Source organism: Gavia stellata, chromosome Z, assembly GCF_030936135.1.
Source record: "Gavia stellata isolate bGavSte3 chromosome Z, bGavSte3.hap2, whole genome shotgun sequence".
Lineage (NCBI taxonomy): Eukaryota > Metazoa > Chordata > Aves > Gaviiformes > Gaviidae > Gavia > Gavia stellata.
The window spans coordinates 31,557,320-31,583,935 of NC_082637.1; the positions used below are offsets into that span (position 1 = coordinate 31,557,320).

Genomic DNA, 26,616 nt, shown 5'->3' on the forward strand with positions numbered 1-26,616 from the left:
GAGTTTCACAGGCCCTGCAGTTACTCCAGTCCCAGGCCACGTCGGGTCTAGGCTTTGGCCATATCGTCCACCGGCAGCTGTCACAAACCCACACCAACTCACTCATTCGGGGACCTTCTCCCCATGTAATACACTTGCCTGTGAGCAACCTATTAAGTACCGCTCCTCGTGTCAAAGGAAAAGAAAGGCAAAGAAATCACTTAGGAGAGGCAGCCCTGCTCCCTTTGGACACCTCTCCCCGCAGCCTGCTCCAGGGCAGCCATTTCCTTCCCCTCTCTCCTCCCACCCTGACATGTCTGCTCCTCTCTCTCAGCCCTCCCCACCCTTTAGGAAACACCTCTGATTGGGTCAGAGCCACAACACCCTTCTCTGATTGGTTCTATTCTTCACATGGTGGGTGGGGTCGGTTCTGGCCCTTCTCCAGCTGACTGGAGCAAGCTGTGACCGGCTCAGGGCAGTCCCAGACTTCTTCCTGCACAGCGCGGCCTCCAGCGCCCCAGGGCACTGTGAGCCACCACCTCCCGGCTGGAGGAAGCTCGCCGGGTCCTGGTGGCTGTGTGGCCATGGCAGGCACGCTCCTCCCAGGAATAACTGGGCCCACACAGCTCCTGGAGAACGGCTGCGAGGGCTCGTTCCTCCTCGCGGCATCACCTGGCAGGTGGGACACGCAGAGCCTAATGGAGGGCTGCGGAGACGGTACAGGGAAGCCAGCAAGGGCTGTGGGCAGAGCAACAGCCCCGGAGCTTGAGAAACCTGCCGTGAGTGGGGAAGAGGCTCAGCTGAAAGCCCCTCTCTTCCGCCTTTCGGTTTTTGAAACTTGGCATACAGAGCAACTGGGGAAAACCAGGATACACCTGCATTTATCGCGTGCAGGTGCATGGGAAGATCGTGGGATCGAGTGCCATCAGCCAGACACGTGTGGAGACCCTCCCTCACTAAGGATTAAAGAGGAAAATGGAGAAACAGACCAGAGGGATGTGGCTGTTAGTCTGGTGCAGAGCAATGTCCTCGGAGCCTGGCAGCGTTTGGGGGTCCTGATCCACAAAGCCTGGGGTTCCCCTGACCCCAAAACCCTGGGGTTCTGCTGATTACGGCCCCGGACAGGGGGCTTGGGAAATCCCTGCTGCTCTCCTGCACAAGCCTTCTTGGAGGGCTCTCCACAACAACCACGCAGGTGTGTCTCAGCAGCCTCCGGCAGAGCCAGCAAGAGCTGTCACGCTGCAGTGCTGGAGAAAATGAGAGTGGCGGCCCTGCCCAGCCCCACGGCAGTGTGAGCCACCACCTCCCGGCTGGAAGGAGCTCGCAGTGTCCTGGTGGCTGTGTGCTGGTGGCAGGTGCCCCCACCTCCCCGTAATACTTCTGGAGCTCTTCCCTGACTGGCCTCCCCTGAGCAGGCAACACTCCTGCAGCAGGAGGAGGGGACATAAGCCTGCAGGAGAGCTTTGTTTCTCCCCAAGATGAGGAGGAGAAAGGCTCCTCCAAGAGCACAAGGGGCATCGACAGCCCTCTGAAGGAGAGGAGCCGGCAGCATCCCGGCCAGATGTGCAGTGAGGCCCGCACAGCTCCTAGAGAACAGCTATGGGGGTTTATTTCTCCCGGGAACAGGAGCTGGTGCGTAGAGCGTGTAGGGCACACAAAGCCTAGTGCCGGGCTGGGGGGACACTTTGGGGAAGCTGGGCAAAGCAGCAGCCACGAGGCTTGGGAAACCCAGCATGAGTGCAGAAGAGGCTCAGCTCTGCCTGAAAATGGAGAAACAGACCAGAGGGATGTGGCTGTTAGTCTGGTGCAGAGCAATGGTGTTTCAGAGGCCCTCTCAAAGCAGCCAACTTGTGCCTTTCGCAGGCTGAGGCCTTCCTCAGGCTTTCCGCTTTCTCTCCGCCAAGGGGATGCGTCCTAACGGAGCGAAAGGAGGCCACACTCCCGTAGCCTTTCCTTGCCTAAGGTCCTTGAGGAAATCCTTTGGCACGAGGGCTGCCCCCCCATCTTGGCCCAGGAAGGAGTCATCGGAGCCTGGCAGCGTTTGGGGGTCCTGATCCCCAAAGCATGGGCCCATTCCATTCAGGGGGCACCTTGGCTCTGGGGACAGGGTCTGGTGGGGGCTCACATGGGGTGCAGCCATGTCGGGGACCCTTGAGGGCTGTCTGAGGTGGGTGAGGAGGCCTGAGCAGCCCGACCACCAGGGCGGCGGGAGTTCCTGGCTCAGCTCCCCGTGCCCATGTGCGGCCCCAGGCACAACTCTCCGCTTCTGCCTTCCACTTCTCTTTAAGAGAGCCACCGTTCCCCCAGCCTGAAATGCAGAAAAACAGCCAGCTCCTGGCTGAATGCTGTACACACAAACATCTGCCTTTGTCCGGGGGGATTTACCCAGTTCAGCTCTACAACTTCAACAGCCAGTACGCAAGGGTGTGGACCTACACCCATTCCTCGCACACTGGTGTCAACTCTGAAGCCTCAAGCTGACGGCTCCACCGTCACCCCTGTTACTCTGCTGACTATAGCAGTAGGAGGCCTAAAGACCAGCGTAATGTCCCTCTCACTCCATCGGGTGCAGCTCTGCGGGAAAGCTGGGGCACCCCTGCTCTCCTTCCACCTTGCTTTCCTCATTTGCCTTTGAATGTAATGTGGGAACAGGCAAGTTCAGGTGCACAATTACATTGTCATCGAGCTGATTCACAGGACAGGGTGGGGGAGGTTAGTGGGCTGCTGCGTTACAGTTCCACTTCCACTGTCCTCTGTTGGCAGGGAAATGGGATGGCGTTGGTGCAAGCATCATTTCCCATGGAAGTCTCTGTCAGAAATGCTTGGAAGAAAAGCATCTGCTCAGCTGTCTGCAAAAGGGCGCCTGTAGGCTTAGAATCATACAGTGACTGAGGTAGGAAGGGACCTGTGCACAGCAGCCCCTGGCCCATGCCCGGGGCCACTTTGGTGGCCGGAGCTCCCCATGACGATGTGGAGGCAGAGGGGCTGAGCAAGCCAAAGCCCCATGCAGCCCCAGCCCCAGCCTGGTGTCACCCAGAGCCAGCGCCCCCTCCTTGCCCCATGGGGACCCCCTGGCTGGCAGGGTTGGCCCTGCCCAGGCAGGGGGAAGGCAGGGGGCCCTGCTCAGGATCCTCCCTAACGCTGTGCTGCTATCCCAGATGCCCAGTGCCCTCAGGGCACCCTGTGCCCCCATGCAGGGACCCTCCTGGTCCCCCGGGAGACTACAAAACACACAGCAAGCACCCTCCTTTCTCTAAACAGGCTGTGGTGGGTTCACCCCAGCACAGCGATGCCCAGCCAGTCCCCAAGCAACAGCTACTTTGGAAAGACCAAAGGCCAGGGCTTTCTTGCGGAGCACGATGTTACATGGCATGGAAGAGCCCTGTGGTCAATTTGGGTCGGCTCTCCCTGCTGTGTCCCCTGTGTCCCAACCCCTTGCCCACCCGCACAGCCTACTCGCTCGGGGACACAGAGAGAGAAACAGAGGAAGCCTCGGTGCTCTGCAAGCACTGTTCAGCGCCAGCTAAAACGCTGGTGTGTTTTCAACACCGTCTACTCACAAACGCAAAACACAGTGCCAAGTGTGCGGCGGCGTCTCTCCCCGCCCCCTGCCCCCCGGCAGCTCTGTCTGTGATGTCACAGCCATGACCTCACACCGTGCGGGGCCAGGCCTCTGAGAAGTCAAGACTGGCCGCCCTGCACCACGCCACTGTGGGCCACAACCTCCCGCCTGGAAGGAGCTTGCCTTGTCCTGGTGGCCGTGCGCCCGTGGCAGGCGTTCTCCTCCCAGCAATCGGTTTGGGGCTCTCGCGGCCTCCCCTGGGCAGGCGACACTCCAGCAGCGGAAGGAGGACACACAAGCTTGCAGGGAAGCTTCGTTTCTCCCCAGGATGAGGAGGAGAAAGGCTCCTGCAAGAGCACAGGGCGCTGCCCTCTCAAGGAGGAGAGCTGGCAGCAAGGGATGTGCAGCTGGGGCTACTCAGGTCATCGAGAACAGGTACAAGGGTTTGTTCCTCCTGGGGACATCAGCTGGCGGGTGGGACCCACAGAGCCTAAAGCGAGGCTGGGGGGACGCGATGGAGAAGCCGGCGAGCGCTGTGGGCAGTGCAACAGTCCCAGGGCTCGGGAAACCCGCCACGAGTGGCAGTCCTGATGGGTCTCTCCTGAGGGAGAGAAGCCTTGGGGGTGTTTCGGAGAGGGCTCTGGCCCTTGTGCTGCAGGGGCCCTGGGAAGAGGTGGGGGCTTTGGAGGAGGGCAGCTGCTCCCCACTCCCCAAAGAGCGCCAGGCCTCTGAGATGCCTGCCCAGAGGCAGGTTGGTGCTATGGGGGCCGGGGGGCAGTCGCGGTAAGGAGCATCTGTGCCACCCCGCTCTGCCGTGTCTTCTGCCCTGTCTCACCACAGCAGGGACGTCTCCTGGGAGGCTTCCCAAAACCTGTCTCCTGGCCAGGGCCTTGGCTCGCATGGCACGGAGATGGCGCAAAGCAGTGCTCCGTCCTTCTCCTCCCGTAGGTGCACCCTCTCTCAGGAGGACCAGGGCACCAGCTGGAAAGGGCCAGCACACTGCAGCTGTAGCACTGGAGAAAACGAGCGTAAGTTCAGCGCCGCCTTTCACGCCACGTTTGCACCAAGCCTGCCTGACTCAGCCGGGACCTACGGCCCTGCAGAACCAACGTCATCCTGCCCCAAGGGAGGCCTGGGGCCACCTCGCCAATGTGACCATGACGGAGCGGGCTACCGTGTCTGTGTCTTTGTGGGACACTGTAGTAACCACGGGGTACCCCAGTACAATAGAGGCCAAGGGGCCAAAGCCTCGTACCACCCTGCCTCCCCAGGCACGCTGTCAGTGTCCTGCCTGCGAGGGGGTCCTGCCCGGCCCTCTGTCCCCCACTCCCAGGGGGTCTGCACCCACCTCCCCGCAGGCGTCTGGCACACGCCCTGACGGGCATCCTCAGGAAGGCCCCTCAGGCTTTTCTCCGGTTTCTTTGCCCAGGCTTGGTCTTCAGCCCTGCTTACCGCCTGGCAATGGCCGTGCTCTCCCTCCAGAGAAGCCTCAGCACAGGCATCTCCACCCTGTGAGTACAACACATGTCCCGTGTGGCCATGGAGGCGGGGGGGTGCCAGTGGGTCAGGGCGAGCAGGGGGAGGCTGGAGGTGCTCCCCACCAGGAAACCCCCTGGCTCCCCTATAAATTGCTGCTCCTCAACTGTAAGAGAAAATCCCCCTGTGCAGGGCTTTGTCCTTGGGCACTGCTAACACCAGGACTTACTCTTTTTCAGGAAAGACATCATCACCCTGAAAAAGGGGAGGCTCTTCACGATCCTCTTCTGGATGAGCCTAGCTGCTCTCGGTGAGTATTCGCCCGCTGTCAGCGGAGGCACAGAGGTGCGGGTGTGAGCTTCAGCATGAGGGAGAGGTGCTGGAGTGCCCGTGGGGCCCTTCCAACCTCCCACCTTTGTGGGTCCGGGAGGTCACAATATGCTCGCTGCATGCAGGGGAAATGGGGTGTAGCTGTGGGGTGAAAGCATGCCTGGGAACCAGGGCTGTGCAGAGCCTCAAGGAGCAAGGCAAGAGTCCCTGCTTGGAGCTGCAGCCTCTCTCTGCACCCCTTCCCCATGTCCACAGCCAACCTCTTGCCACCCTGGTGTGGGAGGAGACTGTGTGGCTACGGGGTCTGTTAGAAACCCTAGTCAAGTAACCCAGGCTTGGTGATGTGAATTACAGCTGGTGCCTACTGCGGGATCTCGCTGCTCATGTGGATGCTGCGGGCAAAGAATGTGCCACAGGTCAGTGGGACAGTAAAGTCCTGCAAAGGAGCACTGCTGGCGGTCAGTGGGTGGGTGGGTGAATCTCCCCGTCCTCCGGTTCCAGGCAGTGACCCACAGAAGTGGCAGCAGCTTCTGCATTGCCTTCCTGGAGCCACCGGGTCCAGGGACTCAAACGGAGAGCCTTTCTCTTTCAGGTGCTGCTGGGGCAGCCTGCAGCCAACCTGAGGTCCCTGCGGTAAGAGCCCTCTCCTTTCTCCCGACCTGCAGCACATTTGGTGGGGTAGCGGTAGATGAGCCCGTGCTATTTGCACTCACTGGCACAGCACCAAGGGTCATGCCTTTCGGTCCTGCCTGGGCCTTTTGGGAAACCTGGAGGGGAAGGGAAGTACTCACAAACTGGGGAAAGAAGAGGGGGCTCGAGCCCCTCTGTCTCTGCTCCTCCCAGGCTTGGAGGCTCCGGGAGGGGCTGGGCAGCTCTCTGACAAGATCTGCTTTCCCGGTGTCTGCAGGAACACGCTCGCTCTGTGGGGGGAACAATCGCAACAGATGCAACAGCTGAGGGATGAGGTGGCACGCCTGGCTGCAGAGATCGGCACTATGAAGAAGGTGATCCTGCACTTTGGGAAAGGGGGCTGGGACGAGCAGGGCCCAGCACAAGGCGCTTCCTGGGCCAGTTGGTGGGCTTTTCCTGCTCAGCCCGCACACCCATCCCTTGCCAGGGGCTGCTGGTTGAGCTTCTCCGCTGTAAAGCCCCTTCTCCTGGCCAGGTCTGATGTGGTCATTTCCGTTGTTCCTTTGTGCCTTTCCCAGGAAGTTCAGCAAATGAGAGAGGCAGTGTCTGCAACCACACAGATGTCTGATTGGGCTCTGAAAAGTGCAGGTACGGACAGACCTCGGACCCAGGCAGTCAGCTCTTGTCGTGCTGGGCTCGTGCTTGGCGTTCCCGAAAGCAGGCTGTGCTGCAGGCTCTGCTCTCCGAGGCAGAGGCAGCTGGGACCAAATCACGGGGCCCAAGAGCATGACTCTGGCAGAGCAGCTCCCTTGGGCTCACGCCAGTCCTGCCTTCGGGATCTTGGCTGGTGCCCCTCGCATGCCCCTGGCAGCATTTTTGCCCTCTCCCACTCCGTGGAGCTTTCCTGGGGAATGAAAGTGTACGGCTGGGTCATCCTCTGCTGTCCACACAGTGGGGCCTTTGCTTTGGTCTGCTGCCCTTCCCGTGGGGCCTTGCTGTCTCCCAGTATCCACAGACCTTCTCCTTGTGCGGCTCGGAGAGAAATGCCATCAAGAGTCATGGGGATCCCCTCCTCTTCCTGGGGCACCTCTCAGCATGCAGTGCAGTGTGCAGGGCTGGCAGGCAGCCTTACAAGTCACCTGCAGCCACAAGGTCCACTTAGACTGGGGCCTCTTGCAGTCAGCTGCTCTCTTCTCCCTGCAGGGGCTGCCATCGACCTGCACAGATCATCCAGCAGCTCTGCATGGCTCTGCAGGGTGTTTTGGTTCCTGTGTGCTCCACACGTTCTGGATACCTTTGTGCAGGTACAGCAGCAGAAGCCGTCAGTGCTGCTTCTCTTGCCTCTTACAAGGTTGGGGCAAGCCCTGGGGCTTCTCCCCTCAGGCCAGAGGTGTTGCTCAAGGCCACAGCACTGGTCCAGTGCCTGACACCTGAGGTCGCACACAGGGCTTGGCTCCCTAGAAAAGAGCAGTTGCCCTCAGAAGGGGGCTGAGCTGAGCTGAGCTTCTTGCCCACCATCCCCGGTCACTGCTGGGTGAAGGAGCTTCTCCTTGGCGACCCCATTTCCCTGCCACACCTCTGATTGTCCCTTTCCCCAGGGGGTGGTGGAGGGTGGGGGGAGGCTGCAGAGCTGCTGGCCAGAAACAGAGCTTTCTTGAAAGCCCTGACTCGGGTGCAGGGTATCAGATGTTTCCCACCGGCTGGCTGTTTCCCTCTTTCCCGGGACGGGAAGACGGTGGGGTACTTCTCTCTGCTTCCCAACACGCCATTCATTTTGAACACAAGCACAGCCCACAGGCACAGTGCCGCCTGTGCTTCTGGCTGCATGGAAGCGCAGCGGGCCCCATCATGCCCTCGCATTCATTGCTCTTGCCCTCTGCTTTCAGCCGGATGCTTCCCCGGGATATTGCTGGCCTTTCCAAGGGTCTCGGAGTGAGGTGCTAATCCGGTTGCCTGCACAAGTACGACCAACGGCCGTCACCATACAGCACACCTCCAAGATAGCCTCTCCGCTGGGGACTGTCAGTAGCGCCCCCCGAGATTTCACGGTCTCTGTAAGTCTCTGCCGGGCACTGGGGGCTGGGACCTGGCCACGGGGAAAAGCTGTAACAGGGACTTGCTGCTCTCTGCGCATCTGCCAAGACTCGTGTGCTCCCAAGCACAGCCGTTCCCGGAGGGGACGTTTCAAGGGACATGCGGGGTGTTGTCAGCCCTCCTAAGACTTGCTCAGTGCATTTTGGCCCAGCACCTCCGGGCCCCTGAGCAGCACACAAGGAGGAGACTCAGCCCAAACTCATCCTGTGCCGGACCACGTTGGAGCCGCAGGAGTGGGGTGCAGATCAGGGGCAGGATCTGGCATGAGTGTTTCCTCGTGGTCGGGTTGAGCCTGACCTGCTTCCCTGTGCTTTATCTCCAAGGGACTGGATGAGGAAGGCGAGGATGAAACTCTGCTGGGGACATTCACCTACGCCGTGCACAAAGAGCCCACCCAGACCTTCCCTCTGCAGGTACAGCAAGTGCGTGCGGGCAAGAGGCCAGGGCAGAAACACCGCTTTGCCAGCAAGTCACTTGCAGAAGGAGTGTGCATGGTCCCTGCAGGGGCAGGGTCCCCACCCTGGCTGAGAAAAACAGCCAGGTGGGATCGGGAGGGACAGTGGCATCCGGCAGGGCGGCAAAAGCAGAACAAAGCCCGCGTTGGCCCCCACAGCTGACTGGGTCCCTGGAGCTGCCTGGCTGCACCCGCCGGGCAGGCGGTGGCAGGGAGGATGCCCAGCACCTTGCCCCAGCAGCAGGAATTTCCCCAGGGCCTGAATCCTCGGCACCAGCGAGCCTCAGGTTTCCACAGCTGCCCGCCACGCTCTCTAAGGCCAGGCGTTTTCTCTGCAGGGGCACAGGGGTCCATTGCTGCCTGGGTGGGAGAAGGGAAGGAGGGAGAAGCTGCCTCTACGGCCGGGGCGGGACCTGGTCCCGGAGCAGGGGCCGGGCTGGCAGAGGAAGACGCACAGAACCTGCTCTCACTCGTTACACCCCAGCAGTGACGCTGCTTTTTGTCGTGGTTTCTTTGCAGAATGGGAACCCCAGAGCCTTTCGGTTTTTGAAACTTGGCATACAGAGCAACTGGGGAAAACCAGGATACACCTGCATTTATCGCGTGCAGGTGCATGGGAAGATCGTGGGATCGAGTGCCATCGGCCAGACACGTGTGGAGACCCTCCCTCACTAAGAATTAAAGAGGAAAATGGAGAAACAGACCAGAGGGATGTGGCTGTTAGTCTGGTGCAGAGCATGGTGTTTCAGAGGCCCTCTCAAAGCAGCCAACTTGTGCCTTTCGCAGGCTGAGGCCTTCCTCAGGCTTTCCGCTTTCTCTCCGCCAAGGGGATGCGTCCTAACGGAGCGAAAGGAGGCGACACTCCCGTAGCCTTTCCTTGCCTAAGGTCCTCGACGAAATCCTTTGGCACGAGGGCCGCCCCCCCATCTTGGCCCGGGAAGGAGTCATCGGAGCCTGGCAGCGTTTGGGGGTCCTGATCCACAAAGCACGGGCCCATTCCATTCAGGGGGCACCTTGGCTCTGGGGACTGACTTGTGGCCATGGCTGGGGCCCTTGAGGGGTCTGAAACTCCAGCACCAAGGCTCCTGCCAGAGTTTCACAGGCCCTGCAGTTACTCCAGTCCCAGGCCACGTCGGGTCTAGGCTTTGGCCATATCGTCCACCGGCAGCTGTCACAAACCCACACCAACTCACTCATTCGGGGACCTTCTCCCCATGTAATACACTTGCCTGTGAGCAACCTATTAAGTACCGCTCCTCGTGTCAAAGGAAAAGAAAGGCAAAGAAATCACTTAGGAGAGGCAGCCCTGCTCCCTTTGGACACCTCTCCCCGCAGCCTGCTCCAGGGCAGCCATTTCCTTCCCCTCTCTCCTCCCACCCTGACATGTCTGCTCCTCTCTCTCAGCCCTCCCCACCCTTTAGGAAACACCTCTGATTGGGTCAGAGCCACAACACCCTTCTCTGATTGGTTCTATTCTTCACATGGTGGGTGGGGTCGGTTCTGGCCCTTCTCCAGCTGACTGGAGCAAGCTGTGACCGGCTCAGGGCAGTCCCAGACTTCTTCCTGCACAGCGCGGCCTCCAGCGCCCCAGGGCACTGTGAGCCACCACCTCCCGGCTGGAGGAAGCTCGCCGGGTCCTGGTGGCTGTGTGGCCATGGCAGGCACGCTCCTCCCAGGAATAACTGGGCCCACACAGCTCCTGGAGAATGGCTGCGAGGGCTCGTTCCTCCTCGCGGCATCAGCTGGCAGGTGGGACACACAGAGCCTAATGGAGGGCTGCGGAGACGGTACAGGGAAGCCAGCAAGGGCTGTGGGCAGAGCAACAGCCCCGGAGCTTGAGCAACCTGCCGTGAGTGGGGAAAAGGCTCACCAGATCCACTGATATATTATGCTACCACAGCTGGTACACAAAAACATGAAGTCTCTAGTTTTTCTTCCTTTGACATTCAAATAGCCTGAAAGTAGGAGTGCTTCACAAACAGCTTATGTTGACCATGGTATCTGAGACTGGGCAATGCCTTATTGAAAGTTCCCACTGCGGAATAACCACTCAGCTGATCCTGCAGATATTTTTCACATTTGGTTCACATCCTCCCTTCTCAGTGGTTGCCTACAACCCTGGAGAAGACCAGAAGCCCTACCTGGACAAGTATCTGAGGTCTGCTGTCTAGCCATGCCCTGATCTTTTTTATATGGGGTACCTGTAGATCTTTCAAAACACTGTTTTCACAGAAGGTGTTCTGCTGCTGCTTCAAGCGACCTGTAAGGCAGCAGTAAAGCCTTCCCTAAATGCTGATAATTTTCCTTGAGCATCATTGTTCCCAGAGACAATATCACACCTAATGCTTATTTTCACAGCAGATCTGTATAAAAATCTTTGTAACTTGTCAAACATTTAATATAAAAAGTTTCTATGACTTGTTTTAGGCTTTGGGTTTTTTAATTTTATATGGAAGCTCTGCACTGACTTAATGGCTTTAAGGCTAGGCTGTTTTCTGTGAACAGGTTAGAGATGATGTTAAATTTTGTTTACACAGAAAATGAGTTACATCTTAGATGTGGCATGAATGAGGATCCCTGCATGGAAGAATAGTGATAACATGCAGTGGTAGAAGTTTGAGGTATCTGAGATGGGAAAGACATTTCTGGCACGTGAAACAAACAGTGCGTTGGGTAGAGGATGGGGCAGATGTCCGGCCTCAAGACACATTTGTACTGCAGCAGCTACCCTGACATTCAGTGTGCTTCCGTCAAAATTCTGTTGTTTCATTTTAATTAGCCGCTGTTCCCCTGTTCCCTTCATAGATTTAAAAAAAAAAAGAAAGAAAAAAAAGAAAAAAGGAACAAAGAAAGGAAGACAAAACTTGATATAAATCAAGTGTTGATCATTTGGGGAGGGAGGTAAGAGTTTCCTTTTAAGTCTAAAGGAGGAGGAGAGTAACACAAGAGGACACCAGAATCTGCCATTTACCTAGAGATTTCTCACTAAAGCTCTCAGAGACAATCCTTTAGTTATGTAAAAAGTAACAGGAACCCAGGTATTCCTGACTCCTAGCTCTCTTGCTTAGTCCAAAAGGAAATGCCTAGTACCTGGCTTTGTTCAGTTGCCTACTAGGCAGTTTTCCCTGCCTCTTCAGAGGGGCAAAGAGTGGCTCACCACTGCAGCAATTGCTTTTGCAGCTGTAAACTTGTTAGCAGGCCTCACTGACTAAACAGGTTTGGAAATGAATCTGCTAGTTTTCAGCTGCTCTGGCACTGGAAACATCCTGAGGTAAATCCAAAAATCCTTCTTATGTGGAGCAGGTGATTGAGTTACTGGCATTTCTTCCCTTTTGAATGGCACAGAATGAGACATTGGTGTGGTATCTACTGGTGTAAGCAGTCAGCGTCAGAGAAACGCTTAAATCTGTATGTGGGGTAACATCGTCTCTGCAGAGCTTCAGCTTCTGCAGAGCTTCAGCTCTGCAGCTTTGGAGACCTGCTGTCAGGCAAGGAGGAGGTAAAGGGAGCCACAGGGTCACAAGCGTGTGCTCCCAAGGAAGCTCTAGCAGCTTCTAATGAGCATGATCAGCTGCTCTTGACTCAGCGTGCCTGCAGCCTTTGCTGCGACGACCTGTTAATTAGGCAGGGCTAAGCACCCTTTTAGCTGGTGCTCAGGAGAGGCCCCTGTAAGAGGCAGGCCTAGACCACAGGTCCCAGAGTACAGCCAACAGTTACAGCAGTTTGTAAAGAAGGGGTCCTCAGTTGAATTTGTACCCCTGGAACAGCCTCAGACATGATACTGACATGCCACAGAGTACTTTCCCACCAGGTGTTGGAGTAGTTGTCACTGCTAGGTTAGAGCTCTGGATGGTGGGTGCAGCCCTCCAAGGCTGCAGGGAGTGCCTGCGGTCTCTCTCTGACCCCAGGTGAGATGGTTCTCTTCCTGCAGGAGGTATGCTGCCTTGGGGGATCTGTGCTGCCAAGAGGAGGAGTTACAGGAGGAAGTGAGCAGGCTGTGCAGCATCAGGGAAGAGGAAAGGGAGATAGACGGGATCTTCTCTGAGACTCAACAGCTTGAAGAGCCACCACCCCCAGAGAAGCTGGCAGTGTCCACCCCTAATATGAAGGTAAGTGCAGCCTCTGGAGAATGGAAAGGATGGAAGCTGGCGACTTCTGGCACGAAGAGGAAGGCTCCTACCTCACCTAAGTTTGTACCCTTACAGCTACAAACAAACAACTACAAAATAGGTTCACCGCCCTCAAAGTTGAAGAGGAGCCTCATGTGCCTTCAAGCAAAGGATCTGGTCCACCTGACCCTAAACCATGCAATACTACCAGGAAGAAACAGTGGTTAACTGTAATGGGTGACCCCTTGCTACAGGGGACAGAGGCACCCATCTGTTGACCTGACCTATCAACTAGAGAGGTTTGCTGCCTGCCGGGGGCCTGGATCCAGGGTATTGTGTAGGGACAGCTGAAGCTTGTCTGACTCTCTGACTACCACCCCCCGCTGATCTTCCATGGGGGCACAAATGATACTGCTAGGGGAAACTTTGACAGTATCAAAAGTGACTGCAGAGCTTTGGGGGCGGTAGTCAAGGGCCTGGGGGCGCAGACGGTGTTCTCAGTCATGCTGGTGAAAGGAAAAGATGTGAGGAAGAAGGCAGTAATGGTACATGTCAATAGTTGGCTGCGGAACTGGTGTTGGTGACAGGGTTTGGTGTTCTATGAGCATGGGACCCTGTTTGCAGACCAGTCTCTGCTTGAGATAGATCAGTAAGCAGGGCAAAGCTATTTTTGCCAATAAGGTGGCTGACCTCATAAGGAAGGCTTTAAAATCAACAAAATGGAGCTTAAGTGGGGTCACTTCCAGGATTTGCATATAAGCAAGGAAGTGCCTACAAGGCACAATTACGGAGAAATGCCCAAAACCCTGTCTAGGACGTGAATGTACTGGGGTGCCTCTTTAAAGTGCGTACTAATGCGTGCAGTGTGGGAAACAAACACAATGAGTTAGAGATTTGTGGGCAGTTGCAGGGCTATAATCTTCCTGGGATCACAGGGACATGGTGGGATAGTTCCCTCCCATGACTGGAGTGTTGCAACGAAGGGATATAGGCTCTTTAGGAAGGATGGGAAGCAAAGATGATGAGGGGGTGTTGCCTTTTATGTGAGAGAGCAGCTGGCGTGCATGGAGCTCTGCCTGGGGATAGATGAGGAGCCAACTGAGAGCTTATGGGTAAGGATTAAAGAGAGTAAAGGTAAAGGTGATACTATAGTGGGTGTCAGCTATACAGCACTAGGTGACTAGGAAGAGTAAGTGGATGAGGCCTTCTACAGACAGATGGGAGCAGCCTCACATTTGCAGGCCCTGGTCCTCACGGGTGACTTCCACCAGCCCGATATCTGCTGGAGGGACAACACAGCAGTACATAAGCAATCCTGGAGGTTGCTGGAGTGCCCTGACAATAACTTCCTCCTCCAAGTGACAGAGAAGCCAACAAGGAGAGGTGCTCTGCTGAACCTCTTACCCACCAACATCTTGTTGGGAATGTGAAGATCAAAGGCAGCTTTGGCTGCAGTGACCATGAGGTGGTGGAGTTCAGGATCCTGAGGGGAGGGAGGAGGGTAAAAAGCAACCTCACAACCCTGGACTTCAGGAGAGCAGACTTTGGCCTCTTCAAAGATTTTCTTGGAAGAGTCCCGTGGGATAAGGTCCTGGAGGGAGGAGGTGTCCAAGAAAGCTGGTTAATATTTGAGTACCACCTCCTCCAAGCTCAAGAGTCATCCATCCCAATGAACAGGAAGTCAGGCAAAAATACCAGGAGGCCGTCATGGGTGAACAAGGAGCTCCTGACCAAACTCAAGCACAGAAAGGAAGCATGCAGAGGGTGGAAGCAAGGACAGGTAACTTGGGAGGAATATAGAGATGTTCTGGGAGCCTGCAGGGATGAAGTTAGGAAAGCTAAAACTCAATGGAATTGAATTTGTCTGGTCATATGAAAGAGAACACAAGGGCTTCTGTAAGTATATAGGTGACAAAAGGAAGACTAGGAAAAACATGGGCTCAGTGCTGAATGAGATAGGGGACCTGGTTACATAGGACATGGAAAAGGCTGAGGTCCTGAATGCCTTCTTTGCCTCAGTCTTTACTAGCAAGACCATCCTTCAGGAATCCCAGAGGCCAGAGGAAAAATGTGGAGCAAGGAAGATGTACCCTTGGTGTAAGAGGATCAGGCCAGGGAATACTTAAGCAACCTGGACATACATAAGTCCATGAGCCCTGATGGGATGCACCCACGACTGCTGAGGTAGCTGGCAGATGTCATTGTGAGGCCATTCTCAATAATCTTTGGTAGATCATAGGGATTGGGAGAAGTGCCCAAAGACTGGAGGAAAGCAAATGTTACTCCTGTCTTAAAAAAGGGCAAAAAGAAGGACTCAGGGAGCTAAAGGCTGGTCAGCCTAACCTTGATCCCTGGGAAGGTGATGGAGCAGCTGGTCCGGGAAACAATTTCCAGGCACATGAATGATGAGAAAATCATCAGGAGTAGTCACCATGGCTTCACCAAAAGGAAGTCATGCTTGACCACCTTGATAAACTTCTACAATGTAATGACTGTCCTGGGAGGTGAGGGGAGAGCAGTGGATATTGTCTACCTGGACTTCAGAAAAGACGTTTAACACTGTCTGCCATAAGATACTCACAGAGAGGGTGTTGATGTATAGTGCGGATAGGTGGATTGAAAACTGGCTGAATGGCTGCTGTCAGAGGGTGGTTATTAGTAGACCAAAATCTAGTTGGAGGCCAGTAACTAGTGGTGTATCCCAGGGGTCAGTAGTGGGTTCACTCCTGTTTAACATCCTCATTAATGATCTGGATGATGGGGCAGAGTGTGCCCTCAGCAAGTTTGCTGATGACACACAACTGGGAGGAGTGGCTGATGCACCAGAGGTCGTGCTGCCCTCCAGAGGGACCTCCACAGGCAGGAGAAATGGGCTGACAGAAGCCTCATGAAGTTCATCAAGGAGTGAAGGGCAAAGTCCTGCACCTGAGGGGGGAACAACTCCACGCACCAATACATGCCGATGTTCATGTTCAACCCCAAGTTGAACAGGAGGCAGCAATGTGCCCTTGTGGCAAAGGTGGTGAATGGTATCCTGCACTGTGATAGGACGAGTGCTGCCAGCAGGTCAAGGGAGGTGATCCTTGCCATCCCCTCAGCACTGGTGAGACCACACCCGGAGTGCTGTGTCCAGTTCTGGGCTCCCCAGTACAAGAGAGACATGGACACACTGGAGAGAGTCCAGCAAAGGGCCAGTAAGATGTTGAAGGGACTGGAGCATCTTTCCTATGAGGAAAGGCTGAGAGAGCTGGTACAGTTCAGCGTAGGGAAGAGAAGGCACAGGGAGGACCTCATCCAGATATATAAATACCCGGAGGGAAGGTGCAACGAAGACAGAGCCAGGCTCTTTTCAGTGACAGGACCAGAGGCAATGGGCACAGACTGAAACACAGGAGGTGCCCTCTGAACATCAGGAAACACTTTTTTCTGTGAGGATGACTGAGCCCTGGCACAAGTTGTCCAGAGACGTTGTGGAGTCTCCCACAGTGGAGATATGAAAAGTCATCTGGACATGGTCCTGGTCAACCAGCTCTACGTGGCCGGCCCTGCTTGAGCAGGAGGTTGAACCAGATGACCTCCAGAGGTCCCATCCGACCTCAGTCATTCTGTGATTCTGTGTGATTCATAGGGCCAATCAGTTACATATCTTGATAAAAGTAATGACAAATAACTTCCATTTCCTTTTCAACCTTAGGCCTCACACGGTGATAAATTGCCTAATGCTTCTGCTGAAAAGGTCTCTAGAGTGCTGAAGTACCAGTAGTGACCAGGGTAAAGCTTTTTAACCAAATTCAAGTGCTATATGAGGGAGCAGAATTAGGCCAGTGAGTAATACTTACCAGATGATTTTGCCATTGCTTTCAACAGGGCTAGTATTTTAGATACGCATCTCTGAGAGCTCGTTCTGTGATTTACTTCTGCTATCAGACCTAGATCAGATTGTTCAAAACATGGGCAGTTCCGACATTTAGTATCCTGTGCACAAACTCTAAGAGGTGGAATCCCTGACTTTTCTAACTTTTTTTTTCCTTGCGATCATGCAAAACCTTTTGTGCAAATGTGTATCTTAATCCTTCTGCTCTTCCCAGAGTAGGGTGAGGTACGCGCTTATCATACTGTTTCTGTTGTATTGTCCTCTGATTTTAGAGTTAAGTATGTAGTTAAAATATGTACTATCTCACCACTGGGAAGTTACACACTATACTTTTATCAGTTGCAGAACTCCATCACACAGCAGTAAGCATGTCCCTGCAGAGCAATGACAGCAAAAGCAACAGGTGCTATTTACCGTGAGTTCACTTACCACAAGATGTCACCAGTGTCAAACATAAGAAAGTACAAAAAAACTTCACAGGCTAATTGTTCAGGAACTATATTTGCAAAGCTGATTTGCAAAATACACATCCTGTCAAAATCATCACTGTTGTAAAAATTGGGCCTGTTAAAGCAAAATTTTTTGTAATACATACAAGTGACTGGTGGTACCCCAATGTATAGTTTTTCTAAAATCTCATCTACCACTGTTCCCTCTTTACTACGCCAAAATTATTATAAATGTGGTGTTTGTTATTTGTGCCTCCTGCTGTGTATGTGCACATTGTGTCAATGATACTGTTGCTGTGAATAACACTAGAATGACTAGAAAAACACTAGAAATGGAAGTTCAAGAGCTTCAGGCACATGAGAGGTCTTTGAAGCTAAGAGGGGAAAGAGATTCCCATCTGCCTCCAACTTTAAGTAGAAACATTCTCTTAACTGCATGTTGTGTCTGAAAATTTACCTTGACAATGCTGTGAAGTGAAACAAGATTTTTTTTTTTTTTTTCCTAGAATTAATTTTGAAAGGGCAAAGCATATTCCTAGAACAATTTTTAGGGATGAGGTGTGAAACATTTTTCAGTGGTGTGTTTTGGCACATCCCATTAAGGTAACCGTTGACTATTCACAGTACTCATCGAAAACAAACTAAATGCCATCCTCCTGAGGTGTTTCCTGGTAAATACTGTATGCAGTATCACTCGAATTTATTTGGAAAACACAGTGTTGTAAGGCAGTGGAAAATTTGTCGTAGCTCTGAGGTGCTCAGCACGGTCACTATGTCTCAAGTCCCGCATCTTTATAGGGAGGCATCAGCAACCAAATACGACCTCTCAAATTGGCAGTCTCAGTCTTTTTGCAAACCAGCAAGGCAAGGCATACAGGTATCATGAACAGGGAGAGCTGCAGAGGTGCCTCTTTTCTTTGACATTTGTCTGTCCCATGACCTGATTTGAGTCTTCTTTAAAATATCTTTTCCAGATGCCCCAGTTACTGTTAAATCGCACAGAGTGCAGTCAGGCTGTTTGCTGCTTCCCTGTGGCAGCTCAATGAAAGTCTAGTTCTCTTGCCCTTTCCTTATGTCCTAATTACTGCAGTATCGTTCTTTCCATAGGATCTGGCATTAGATCTGTTTCCTCCCTTGTCATCTACTAAGGAGCTATTCAGACATCAGTTTTACTGACTGCAGTTGTCACAGAGGGCCATAATATACCATGAATATTGGCAGTACTGGAACTAATTGCATTTGGATGAATAGTGGAGTGAAAGTATGAGCAACATGAAAGCCCACCTGTAACTTCTAAGCGTAAGTGTTCAGCTCGGCACTGCCTAACTAGGCAGTAATGACAAAATACCTGGGTAGTGTAAAGTGGATGTACAATGGAGCAGTATGTGTTCTATTGTAGTCAGACTGTCTTAGCCTCACTTTTCCATCTACTTCATCTTCTTGTAGTACATTTGATACCACAGAGAACAAGCCTCTCACCAGTGCTGCCAGTTTCATGACGAAGCAGTAATAAACGCATTTTGGAGAATGTAAAGCGACAGTGTAAAGAGAGCTTTTGCCAACATCAGTGGCAGACACAGGGAAGAATGCAAAACTTGCAAAGCTCTCAGATCCAATCTCCACAATCTATTATCTAAAGCAATTCTTGGCATTAGCGTGAGCAGTCACCAATGTCTCTCTATGTCTTTTTTTCTTACCTTTTTACAAACTCATCTTCTTAAAACAAACTGCGTGCTGCTCGGATGAATACACATAGGCAGAAATATTCTCCCTTTTCTGCAGAAAAAACTGTTAAGTAAATCTATAGTATTAACACAAGAGAGGTCTTTCCCTTTTTATTTGCGTTACACTGGTTTCTGAATTTATTCTGTCAACAGGATATACTAATGTATTGAATAGCAATATTCAAAATTCTGTGTTGCTTGTTTAGGATGAAGCGAAATGTAAGAATTCAGAGACTTGTTCCAACATTGCTATTCACATGGTGGAGCTGCCAAATGGAGATTTGATAAGGTAAACATCTTCTCAATAGCATATACTCACCAGAAAGGAGGGACATCAGTCTCATTCTGTGCCCAGTCTTTCTCCTATCCTAGCTGACCTCAGAAAGTAAAATGTTAATGCATTATCATCTGCAGTGAGACAGAGCACAGGGGAAAGAACAGTGGAAGGAAATAACTGAAATATGAGGCCAAGGTACCAAGAAATTGAACTTGAACATACACTTGTGAAAAAAGACAAAGAAAATCCCATCCACACACTGTACAACAAACCTCAAAAGAAAGAAGGACTTGCAGATACTGTGCCATTTCTTATCAGCTTTGATTGAAAGAAAGCCCCCAGCCATTATTTGTTGAAAGAGCAGGTTCTGCAGTGATATCTCTGATCTTCCCAAAGGAAGAAGCAAAATGGCAGAGGACTGTGAAATCCAGCTACTCAAAAGTTGAGTTTCCATTAAGACTCTTCTTGAAAGGCACTTGAACATTGCAGCTGAAACGGAGGTTCAGCCATACACATTTCTGCCACCAAGAGGGGATGTCCCTGCCCCCCTCAAATGAGTGACATGCTGAGTTATAGTCAATTGTCATCGTATGGCTATGTTGGTCCTCAAATGTAATGGTTACGACTTGAGGTATTTGTCCTAATTTTAGAGCTACATGAACCAAAAGGCCAAAAGCCAGAGAAGCTTCACTGAAGCAGGAAGTGCAAATTTCGTATCTGAAAAAAGCTGGGAGCCCACAGTACCAGCAATCTTCATATCTAACTGAAGGTCCTGCAGTACGTGACTGGCAAGAAGAGGTAATACAGATGCCTGATTTCGTAGAAAGATATGGGGCAAAGCCTTGCATGAGCCAAGAGCCAGGGACCAGGGCTCTTGGCTATGGAGGATTTTTGAGTTTTTAAAACTTTCATCCCATATGCCCTTATGCCATGTCTCCAGCATGGGGTCATCTGCTCCTTGCACAAGGCTAATCTTTCCTGTCCTGAGCCTGGAGTTCCTATTTGGAATTGAGTTCACTGGGGACTGGGCTGAAGTGGATGCAGGGATGGCAAATCCACCTACACTGCGATCACTGTCACAGACTGGGTCTTCACTAGGAAGAGGGTTTTTGGCAGTCCTGTGGACTAGTCAGAGCTCAGTGGCTGTCTCATTTCTTATGGGATCGCTGCATGCTACAGTCCTATTGCTTTTCCTTATTGTTGCCATGTGCGTGTTCTTCTAAGGCTGGCATTTTATTCTGTTTTTCCATTATTGCAGAAAGCATTGCATCTTGCAGAACCATACAAAGACCCAAGTCTGCTGCAGTAACTCTTCATGATCAGCCTGTCGGGACAGGCCCAGAGGTGGGGGCCTCTTCATTCAGCTCACTTTGCATGTCATGGGATTGCACCAGAGACCCCTTGGTGGCCTCCTGGAAGGGGTCTGTAGTCCTCAGGTGTGTTCTAGCATGTTTGTGTCCCTCCACCTATTCGTGGCCCTCTGCTCTCTTGATGTCCCCCCACCCCAGCCATGTAAGGCTCGTTATGATGCCTGGTAATGTTCAGAGGCCTGAATCTGTCTTCTACTTTTCTTTAATTACTTTCCATTCACATTTGAACTTTACTTAATCATTTCATTCACTATTATTAAAGAATGTTTTATCCATTTTATTACTGTGCTTTATATTTACATGAAAAAAACCCATACATGTATAGAGGTGTATATATACAAAATAGTGTCTGTAAGCATAAATAAAATATATACTTATACTATTTTGTACACTCCATTATATACATACATTTCTATGTATGTGTATATATATGTCTTGGGTGCTCGTGTGTCTCGCTAAGGATGCAGGTGCACAGCAGCCCCTTGGTATGGAGTCATGGCTACTTTAGAAAGACCAAAGGCCCAGGCTTTACTGCAGAGCATGATGTTATACGGCATGGAATAGGCCTTTGGTCGATTTGGGTTGTCTGTCCTGCATGTATTCCCTTCCAACCCCTTGCCTATTCACTCGGGGACACACAGAGAGAAACAAAGACTCGATGCTCTGCATTAACCAGGGGCTACCCAAACATGGTGGAGGCTCAGAGGCCAAGGCCTCACACTGTTGGGTATGGTTGGGACCGGCCATGTCTGGCACCGGGCAGCCACGGCCTCTCCTCACAGAGGCTCCCTCGGCAGTCCCCCCGCTGCCAACACCTGGACACAGACACCCAATACACCAATGCACTGGGCCAGGGTGTCTGGAGCGGCACAGGTGCCTGGGCAATGACAGGCAGCAGACTAGGTGGAGGGACTGTGGCCGGTGGAGGAGCCGTGGCAGGGACATCTGCCGAGAGGCTTTCCAAGGCCTGTCTCCTGGTCAGGGCCTCTGCATTGGCGGCTCCCCCCTCTCTTTGCTCGCATGGTATGGAGACAGTGCAGTGATCCGTCTTTATCCTCTTACAGGTGCTCACTCTCATCACGACCCGGCAAGGCCCTGCAAGCTGGCTCGCCCCAGAAGGAGCCATTGCCGTGTCCTGGGTGCTCGTGCGTCTTGTTGAGGATGGAGGCACGCAGCAGCCCCTTGGCACGTGGTGGGGCCACTTTGGTGGCTGAAAATCCCCTTGACGATGCGGAGCCAGAGGGGCCGAGTGGGCCAAAGCCCCATGCAGCCCCAGCCCCTGTCACCCAGAGCCAGCGCCCCCTCCTTGCCCACAGAGAGAAACAGAGGAAGCCTCGGTGCTCTGCAAGCACTGTTCAGCACCGGCTAGAACGCTGGTGTGTTTTCAACACTGTCTAGTCACAAACGCAAAGCACCGCGCCAAGTGGGCAGCGGGGTCTCTCTCCACCCCCCCACTCCCCTCAACATGTGATGAACTGACAGCAACCCCCATTCCCTGTCCACCTGCGCTGCTCGGGGGGAAGAGGTAGGGAAAATCAGGAGTGAAGTTGAGCCCAGGAAGAAGGCAGGGGTGGGGGGAAGGTGTTTTTAAGATTTGGTTTTATTTCTCATTATCCTACTCTGATTTTGATTGGTGAAAAATTAAACTAATTTCCCCAAGTCAAGTCTGTTTTGCCCACGATGGTAATTTGTGGTGTTTAGTTGCCGGCTGGGACTAAACCACGACACCGGTGTCCTCACGAAGCCTCCTCAGGCTTTTCTCCGGTTTCTTTGCCCAGGGTTGGTCTTCAGTCTGGCGGTAGTTGTGGGCTCCCTCCAGAGACGCCTCAGCACAGGCATCTCCACCCTGTGAGTACAACACTGGTACAGTGTGGACACGGCAACAAGAGGTGCCAGTGGGTCAGGGTGAGCACGGGGAGGCTGGTGGTGCTCCCCAGCAGGAGACCCTGGCTCCTCCAAAATTGCTGCTCCTCAGCTTGGGAGAGACAATCCCCCTATGCAGGGCTCTGCCCTTGAGTGCTGCTAAGCCCAGGACTCCCTCTTTTTCAGGAAAGAAGTCATCACCTTGAAAATGAAGAGGCTCTTCACGATCCTGATCTTGATGACCCTAGGGGCTCTTGGTCAGTATTCGCCTCCTACCAGCGGAGGCACAGAGGCACGGAGTGCGAGCTTCAGTGTGAGGGAGTGGAGCTGGTCGGGCCCTTCCAACCTCCCACGTCTGCAACTCAGGGAGCTATCAAAATGCTCACTACGCGCAGAGAGGGGAGGGGAAATGGGGCATAGCTGTGGGGCACCCAGCGTGCCCGGAAACCAGGGCTGTGCAGAGCCCCGAGGCCCAGGGAGAGGGTCCCTGCTTGGAGCCACAAACTCTCTCTGCACCCTTTCCCCAAGTCCTCAGCCAGCCTCTTGCCACCATGGTGTGGGAGGAGACGGTGTGACTACAGGAATCGTTAGAAACCCTAGTAAAATAACTCCCTCTCGGTGATGTGACTTACAGCTCACGCCTGCTGCGGGACCTTGATGCTGATGTGGACGCTGTGGACAAAGGATGTACCACAGGTGAGTGACTGCAGTTGTGGGACAGGCAAGTCCCGCAGAGGAGCAGTGTTGGCAGTGGGTGGGTAAGTCACCCTGTCACCAGTTCCAGGCAATGACCCAGGAAATCAGCAGCAACTTCTGCCTTCCTTTCCTAGAGCCACCGGCTCGGGAAAGCCCCGGCAGCTCTGGGACTCAAACGGAGAGCCTTTCTCTTTCAGGTGCTGCTGGGGCAGCCTGCAGCCAACCTGAGGTCCCTGCGGTAAGAGCCCTCTCCTTTCTCCCGGCCTGCAGCACATTTGGTGGGGTAGCGGTAGATGAGCCCGTGCTATTTGCACTCACTGGCACAGCACCAAGGGTCATGCCTTTCGGTCCTGCCTGGGCCTTTTGGGAAACCTGGAGGGGAAGGGAAGTACTCACAAACTGGGGAAAGAAAAGGGGGCTCGAGCCCCTCTGTCTCTGCTCCTCCCAGGCTTGGAGGCTCCGGGAGGGGCTGGGCAGCTCTCTGACAAGATCTGCTTTCCCGGTGTCTGCAGGAACACGCTCGCTCTGTGGGGGGAACAATCGCAACAGACGCAACAGCTGAGGGATGAGGTGGCACACCTGGCTGCAGAGATCGGCACTATGAAGAAGGTGATCCTGCACTTTGGGAAAGGGGGCTGGGACGAGCAGGGCCCAGCACAAGGCGCTTCCTGGGCCAGTTGGTGGGCTTTTCCTGCTCGGCCATCACACCCATCCCTTGCCAGGGGCTGCTGGTTGAGCTTCTCCGCTGTAAAGCCCCTTCTCCTGGCCAGGTCTGATGTGGTCATTTCCGTTGTTCCTTTGTGCCTTTCCCAGGAAGTTCAGCAAATGAGAGAGGCAGTGTCTGCAACCACACAGATGTCTGACTGGGCTCTGAAAAGTGCAGGTACGGGCAGACCTCGGACCCAGGCAGTCAGCTCTTGTGCTGGGCTCGTGCTTGGCGTTCCCGAAAGCAGGCTGTGCTGCAGACTCTGCTCTCCAAGGCAGAGGCAGCTGGGACCAAATCACGGGGCCCAAGAGCATGACTCTGGCAGAGCAGCTCCCTTGGGCTCACGCCAGTCCTGCCTTCGGGATCCTGGCTGGTGCCCCTGGCATGCCCCTGGCAGCATTTTTGCCCTCTCCCACACCGTGGAGCTTTCCTGGGGAATGAAAGTGTATGGCTGGGTCATCCTCTGCTGTCCACGCAGTGGGGCCTTTCCTTGGGTCTGCTGCCCTTCCTGTGGGGCCTTGCTGTCTCCCAGTAGCCGCACACCTTCTCTTGGTGCGACTGGGAGAGAGACACTCTTACTGGGCACGGGATCCCCTCCTCTTCCTGGGGCACCTCTGAGCGTGCAGTGCAGTGTGCAGGGCTGGCAGGCAGCCTTACAAGTCACCTGCAGCCACAAGGTCCACTTAGACTGGGGCCTCTTGCAGTCAGCTGCTCTCTTCTCCCTGCAGGGGCTGCCATCGACCTGCACAGATCATCCAGCAGCTCTGCATGGCTCTGCAGGGTGTTTTGGTTCCTGTGTGCTCCACCTCTTCTGGATACCTTTGTGCAGGTACAGCAGCAGAAGCCATCAGTGCTGCTTCTCTTGCCTCTTACAAGGTTGGGGCAAGCCCTGGGGCTTCTCCCCTCAGGCCAGAGGTGTTGCTCAAGGCCATGGCACTGCTCACTGACACCTGAGGTCGCACACAGGGCTTGGCTCCCTAGAAAAGAGCAGTTGCCCTCAGAAGGGGGCTGAGCTGAGCTGAGCTTCCTGCCCACCATCCCCGGTCACTGCTGGGTGAAGGAGCTTCTCCTTGTCGACCCCATTTCCCTGCCACACCTCTGATTGTCCCTTTCCCCAGGGGGTGGTGGAGGGTGGGGGGAGGCTGCAGAGCTGCTGGCCAGAAACAGAGCTTTCTTGAAAGCCCTGACTCGGGTGCAGGGTATCAGATGTTTCCCACCGGCTGGCTGTTTCCCTCTTTTCCCGTCCGGGAAGACGGCGGGGTACTTCTCTCTGCTTCCCAACGCGCCATTCATTTTGAGCACAAGCACAGCCCACAGGCACAGTGCCGCCAGTGCTTCTGCCTGCATGGGAGCACAGTGGGCCCCATCATGCCCTCACATTCGTTGCTCTTGCCCTCTGCTTTCAGACGGATGCTTCCCCGGGATATTGCTGGCCTTTCCAAGGGTCTCGGAGTGAGGTGCTAATCCGGTTGCCTGCACAAGTATGACCAACGGCCGTCACCATACAGCACACCTCCAAGATAGCCTCTCCGCTGGGGACTGTCAGTAGCGCCCCCCGAGATTTCACGGTCTCAGTAAGTCTCTGCCGGGCACTGGGGGCTGGGACCTGGCCACGGGAAAAAGCTGTAACAGAGACTTGCTGCTCTCTGCGCATCTGCAGAGATTGGTGTGCTCCCAAGCACGGCCGTTCCCCGAGGTGAAATTTCAAGGGACACACGGGGTGTTGTCAGCCCTCCTTAGACTTGCTCAGTGCATTTTGGCCCAGCACCTCCGGGCCCCTGAGCAGCACACAAGGAGGAGACTCAGCCCAAACTCATCCTGCGCTGGACCATATTGGAGCCGCAGGAGTGGGGTGCAGATCAGGGGCAGGATCTGGCATGAGTGTTTCCTCGTGGTCGGGTTGAGCCTGACGTGCTTCCCTGGGCTTTATCTCCAAGGGACTGGATGAGGAAGGCAAGGATGAAACTCTGCTGGGGACATTCACCTACACCGCGCATAAAGAGCCCACCCAGACCTTCCCTCTGCAGGTACAGGAAGTGCGTGCGGGCAAGAGGCCAGGGCAGAAACGCCGCTTGGCCAGCAAGTCACTTGCAGAAGGAGTGTGCATGGTCCCTGCAGGGGCAGGGTCCCCACCCTGGCTGAGAAAAACAGTGGTGGGATCGGGAGGGACAGTGGCATCTGGCAGGGCGGCAAAAGCAGGACGAAGGCCGCATTGGCCCCCACAGCCGACTGGGTCCCTGGAGCTGCCTGGCTGCACCCGCTGGGCAGGCGGTGGCAGGGAGGATGCCCAGCACCTTGCCCCAGCAGCAGGAATTTCCCCAGGGCCCCGCTTCCTCGGCACCAGCGAGCCTCAGGTTTCCACAGCTGCCCGCCACGCTCTCTAAGGCCAGGCGTTTTCTCTGCAGGGGCACAGGGGTCCATTGCTGCCTGGGTGGGAGAAGGGAAGGAGGGAGAAGCTGCCTCTACGGCCGGGGCATGACCTGGTCCCGGAGCAGGGGCCAGGCTGGCAGAGGAAGACGCACAGAACCTGCTCTCACTCGTTACACCCCAGCAGTGATGCTGCTTTTTGTTGTGGTTTCTTTGCAGAATGGGAACCCCAGAGCCTTTCGGTTTTTGAAACTTGGCATACAGAGCAACTGGGGAAAACCAGGATACACTTGCATTTATCGCGTGCAGGTGCATGGGAAGATCGTGGGATCGAGTGCCATCAGCCAGACATGTGTGGAGACCCTCCCTCACTAAGGATTAAAGAGGAAAATGGAGAAACAGACCAGAGGGATGTGGCTGTTAGTCTGGTGCAGAGCATGGTGTTTCAGAGGCCCTCTCAAAGCAGCCAACTTGTGCCTTTTGCAGGCTGAGGCCTTCCTCAGGCTTTCCACTTTCTCTCCGCCAAGGGGATGCGTCCTAACGGAGCGAAAGGAGGCGACACTCCCGTAGCCTTTCCTTGCCTAAGGTCCTCGACGAAATCCTTTGGCACGAGGGCCGGCCCCCCATCTTGGCCCGGGAAGGAGTCATCGGAGCCT

The 26,616-nt window shown here is 54.2% G+C and overlaps 2 protein-coding genes across 2 annotated transcripts; both read left to right on the forward strand.

The window, feature by feature from the left end:
* Positions 1 to 4,422: 4,422 nt before the first annotated feature.
* LOC132320696 (sperm-associated antigen 4 protein-like) lies at positions 4,423 to 9,200 on the forward strand. Its single transcript, XM_059833539.1, has 11 exons — positions 4,423 to 4,569; positions 4,971 to 5,052; positions 5,257 to 5,327; positions 5,702 to 5,763; positions 5,940 to 5,980; positions 6,255 to 6,351; positions 6,556 to 6,625; positions 7,181 to 7,281; positions 7,864 to 8,031; positions 8,395 to 8,484; positions 9,045 to 9,200. Exons 1-11 carry the CDS (start codon positions 4,452 to 4,454, stop codon positions 9,198 to 9,200), a joined length of 1,056 nt encoding a protein of 351 aa, XP_059689522.1. The 5' UTR covers positions 4,423 to 4,451.
* A 1,319-nt stretch (positions 9,201 to 10,519) lies between these two features.
* Positions 10,520 to 26,335, forward strand: LOC132320697 (uncharacterized). Its single transcript, XM_059833547.1, is given in 12 exon segments — positions 10,520 to 10,683; positions 12,457 to 12,634; positions 21,393 to 21,513; positions 22,107 to 22,176; positions 22,378 to 22,521; positions 22,826 to 22,887; positions 23,336 to 23,496; positions 23,701 to 23,770; positions 24,322 to 24,422; positions 25,000 to 25,167; positions 25,531 to 25,620; positions 26,180 to 26,335. Coding segments are annotated over 12 exon segments (1,485 nt in total).
* The last annotated feature ends 281 nt before the right edge of the window (positions 26,336 to 26,616 follow it).